This window comes from Hipposideros armiger, unplaced genomic scaffold (assembly GCF_001890085.2).
Source record: "Hipposideros armiger isolate ML-2016 unplaced genomic scaffold, ASM189008v1 scaffold_997, whole genome shotgun sequence".
Classification (NCBI taxonomy): domain Eukaryota; kingdom Metazoa; phylum Chordata; class Mammalia; order Chiroptera; family Hipposideridae; genus Hipposideros; species Hipposideros armiger.
This window is the reverse complement of record NW_017732347.1, coordinates 483,039-487,528: the sequence shown is the minus strand read 5'-3', so window position 1 is coordinate 487,528 and position 4,490 is coordinate 483,039. Positions and strand designations below refer to the sequence as shown.

Below are 4,490 nucleotides of genomic sequence, written 5' to 3'. Positions count from 1 at the left end.
GATTGAAAGGGAAAAACTGTTAATTCTATTTTGGAAACATTTTTACAAAGAAACTAAAATTGTGAAACCATCACCCCATGAAGGAACTTAATCTAAAGCCTATAAACATAGCTATAACGAAGGGCTAAAACCTAATAACCATTATGTATTCCAACCCCAGGTCATCACTTCTTTAGTTATGCACTTAGCATTTTCTCCATTGAACAACTGATATTTGTCCAAATGATGTCACAGAATATTTTCTCATTCTTCAGTGAAAAAAAAACATTGAGTATTAAATAATTCAACGCCCCTACAAAGGTCTCCCTGCTTTTTAAATATTAAGATTGTGATCAACTCAATACCAATCATCTTCGTTCAAAGAACCCAACTATTGGCTAACCTCTCTCATCAGACGCATCACTGAGTTTTCTGTGTGCAAATTGGCTGGAGGCATTCAACATGGTGATATATCCACAAAAATGCTGCAAGTCCACTTTGCTCCTTAATACTTGTAGTGCTTTATGAACACCCATATTGACACGAGCAAACTCTAAGAACAAAGAGTTGACATCAAATTATAAGTGAAGAGTTTTATGAAATAACACAACATGAAAAACTTGAAATATGCTTTTCTTTTATGAAACAATTCTTAGAACCACCTTTATACTTTCATCTATCAAGACTGATTCCGATGAAAAGAGACCTGTCAGTGTAAAGGGAAGCAGTACACAGGTAACACACATTTAGCCTTCAGGAGGCACCTGCTGTATCAGAACAAATTACCTGCTAAGCAACACAGCCCGTCAGAGGCAGAGTCTCTCGGCTTCTCTTTGTGGTTCTTTTCTACCAGGAAATGTACTAAATACACATTATATATATATTTTTAATTTAAGAAAAGTAAATTTTCTCTTACTAACACTGACGCTAACAATACACTGGAAATTATATTCCTAATAAATTACTTAAATATTAGCTCAAGTTCTCAAAAATGTATGAACTTATTAAAAAAAGGAAAGATGCTCTATACCCACGAAGATTTCTGTTTTTTATAATTTACAAAATAATCTCCCAAGGCAAGAGATCAATCAGTTCTTGAGGTTTTACAAATTTTTTGATCCTGCTGTCACTATACCCTGTATCTTCTTCAGGTGAACAATTATTTTTTTCCACAGAATTTATAAAGTATCAGAGGATAAAATAGCAAAGTTCAGTTGCAGGAAAATTCTTATTTCTGAAAAGTGGCTATTTTTTTACATGAGGAAACTCTTTTCTAAATATTTACATCTTTGTACATATTTACATATTTGTGACTATTGTACATATTTACCCACAACAGCCAAAAGAGAACACTTAATTACAAACTGGTGGGTTCTGCCGTCTAACCATATGAAAGGGAAACAGATATTTAGGAAAATCTTCTTTCTTTTCCCTACTTTTGGGGCAGGGCAATGGTGACCAACATTTTGAAAGAACATTCAATTCTTATATGAATTAACACAAGTTAAATTACTTGAACTTGCTCTCTCAAAATCCAAGCAATATGGCTCTAAACACCAGAACAACAGATCACAGAACAGCAGTTTTGCATAGAACAGGAAACATAAGTGCTATATAAATATATGTTAAGTTTTAATCAGATAGTATTTTTCTTTTGAATATATATACTTTCTTAATATTCAACAGAGGGAAGGTATCTTCTATTATATATTAGACAAAAGGAAGAATGAATTTTCTTTTACAGAAATTTTCTGAGCATCTTTCATCAAATACCGTAGTGCTTTTCCCCCTTGATTCTAACCAGCTTAATTTAGCTTAAACTTTGCAATCCACTCAAACCCTAACAGCAAAAATAAAATTTAACAGCAAAAAAAAATGCTGAAACAGGAAATATGTGCAAGTGCTCTGCAAACGGTGAAGGATTATACAAACGTTCATTAGCGTCCATTTCTAAATTACCTTAAAAAGCCCCTGAAAGAAAACCAGTATGTGACGCTGGGGGCAACAAATAAACTTCCTAAGCATAAATCCTTCCCTATGATTTGTCTTCTCCCCCAACCTCTAAATAAATAAACAATAAAAGGAAACGAAAAGTCTAAATATACAGGAAACCGAGTTTTCCACCTAGACAGGTCCCTACGTATTCTCTTCATCTCCAGGACAGATCAGTGCTCCTTCACAGGTACCTCAGTGAGTCTTAGCTCTTAGTTCTTTGTGGGGAAAGGCACATGACAGAAAACTACCTTTTGCCAATACTCTTTAAAAGCAGAATGGTCAGACCCTAGAACTTCAAAATTTTAAGCATCCACTTCTTGCTATGTTNTTTTCAATGAAAATTTATGCACTTTGAGGGATGGCCATTAGGATACAAACTTCAAATACTCAAATTAATTTTAAAATACATTCCAATAAAAAGTCTGACAGATTTAACATATATCAACCCACCAAATTAAATATTTTCCAAATATGTAAATTGTTAATAATTATGGTGGCAATCTTTAAGCTGTACAGTATTTCTACTTTTTTATTCATGTGTTATTTTATCTTTAGAGGATAGTTGTTAATATTACTTGTCAATTGAGTACTTTTAATCTTCTGATATAAGCTACATTAAGCCAATCAAATTAATTATTTATTATCCAACTTTTTTTTCCTAAATAAATAAGTCAGGGAGATCTGTGGGTATCACCTCTCCAAGCCACCCACTATGACAATCAGATTCAATGATATTCTTTTCTAACCCAGATAGTCTCAGAACCTTTACAATACTGCCTCTCGGCAGCCACTAACAATGGATCAGAGTTGGCATATGAGATAAAACCTACATCATCTCTGATAAGTAAAACATGCTCATTTTAGAAAATGTGGAAATCGAGGAAAATTCAGAAAGTCAGCCATAATTCCCCCACAAGACATAATCACTATTAACATAACATAACTCGGGTGTGTGTATGTTAAAAGAGGTCAAGAGAAATTCTCTACATCAAAAAAACTAAGTTCAAACTCTCATATAAGCATTCCCATTTACCACACCCTCATCAAACCCAGGTAATATAACTATAACCAAAATACGTGCCCAAAATGTTTGCATGTGCCTGATTTCTGAGGTACTGAAGTTTAATTTTGAAAACAGCAGAACCCTTAAACTAGCAACCTTTATTCAATAAACAGGCAATTACTATGTTCACGTATGGAATGAAAGTAAGATACAGCAACTATTACTGAGAGCTTACAAGTCTCAGAGATGAAAAGATGACAATGAAGATGAGCCCTCACCTCTCTTTCCTGCAAAGACCATGTGTAGCAATCTTTCTACAAACTTTCCGGTTTAATTCAGAACTAAACAGTGGAATTCCAAAGCACAGCTCGAGAGGAACCCAATCTGCTTCTGTTGCAGCAACTACAAAAGAATATATAAACTTATTAATCACATGTGTATATACTTATATATACAATGGCTGACCAGGGTTTCTTAACTGAGGTCCAGAAATTTTCATAGATTCCTCCCCCAGTGACATCCACCAATGGGCTTAACAGGGGAGAGGACTTGGGGGGGAGGGTGTGTGGGGGGGTGTCAGTGAATCTCTGAAATAGGAAAGAATGTTTTTTGAGTATGTACATGCTTCTGAAAGTACTAGTTTTCATCAGTTGCTCAAAGTAATCTTTTATCCAAATTGCAAGATGTCTACAAGAAAGAATTAACCAAAATATGTAACAGGAAAAATGAAACAAGTCATTTTTCTTAGGTCCTATTTGTATAATACTTTTAATTATTCTAAATACTTAAAAATGTTTCCTAGAAAATATTATTAAAAGGTCCATTATGGATAGTAAAAGCAGACAAATGACATCCAAATGGCTTAACAAAAGAGTGAATCCTCAGAAATTAGTCTAAAATTGCAAATAATTTTTAAAACCATACCAGAGTTTTGCTTAGTTGCTGAATCTATAGTCGCTTCCTCAATGACCATTTCAAATGACTCTGTACTCCCATTCACATCTGAGCCAGAAGCCAAATCAGGTTCTCCTTATAATTGAAGGACATATACAACATTAGGATTCTAGTAGTTGGTATAAATTGTCAATAAATCAGTCCTAACACGAAAGAGGACTTTATCCAACAGAAATGACAATGGGAAACAATGAACAGCCTTTAGCCTAAAGCAATGGTTCTCGACTGGGGGCAATTTTGTCCCCCAAGGGACATTAGGCAATGTTTGGAGACAGGTTTGGCTGTCACGAATAGGGACAGGGATGTTACTGATGTCTACATAGCACAGGACAGCCCCCAGGACAAAGAAGCATCCAGCTCAAATATAAATAGTGCTGAGTTTGTAAAGCCCCGGCCTAAGAAACAAGGATTCAAAAGGCAAAACACAAATTTAGACTTTTCAATTAGATGATTATTAAAGTCATTTCTATCACCATGGAAATATGCAATCTGATTACATCATTCCTCTTCAAAATTCTTTACTGACTTCCTCTATCTTTCACACGTAAGATCCTCCTAG

The 4,490-nt window shown here is 34.6% G+C and overlaps 1 protein-coding gene across 1 annotated transcript in view; it reads right to left on the bottom strand.

The window, feature by feature from the left end:
* LOC109375874 (protein FAM91A1-like) overlaps window positions 1-4,490 on the bottom strand; it is an 81,733-nt gene that overhangs the window by 33,680 nt on the left and 43,563 nt on the right. Inside the window, exons 15-16 of the mRNA XM_019631389.1 lie at window positions 3,902-4,006; window positions 3,256-3,379 (exon numbers count right to left, since the gene is read on the bottom strand). Of these exons, the coding sequence (XP_019486934.1) occupies window positions 3,256-3,379; window positions 3,902-4,006 (229 nt within the window). The remainder of the gene's footprint in view (window positions 1-3,255; window positions 3,380-3,901; window positions 4,007-4,490) is intronic.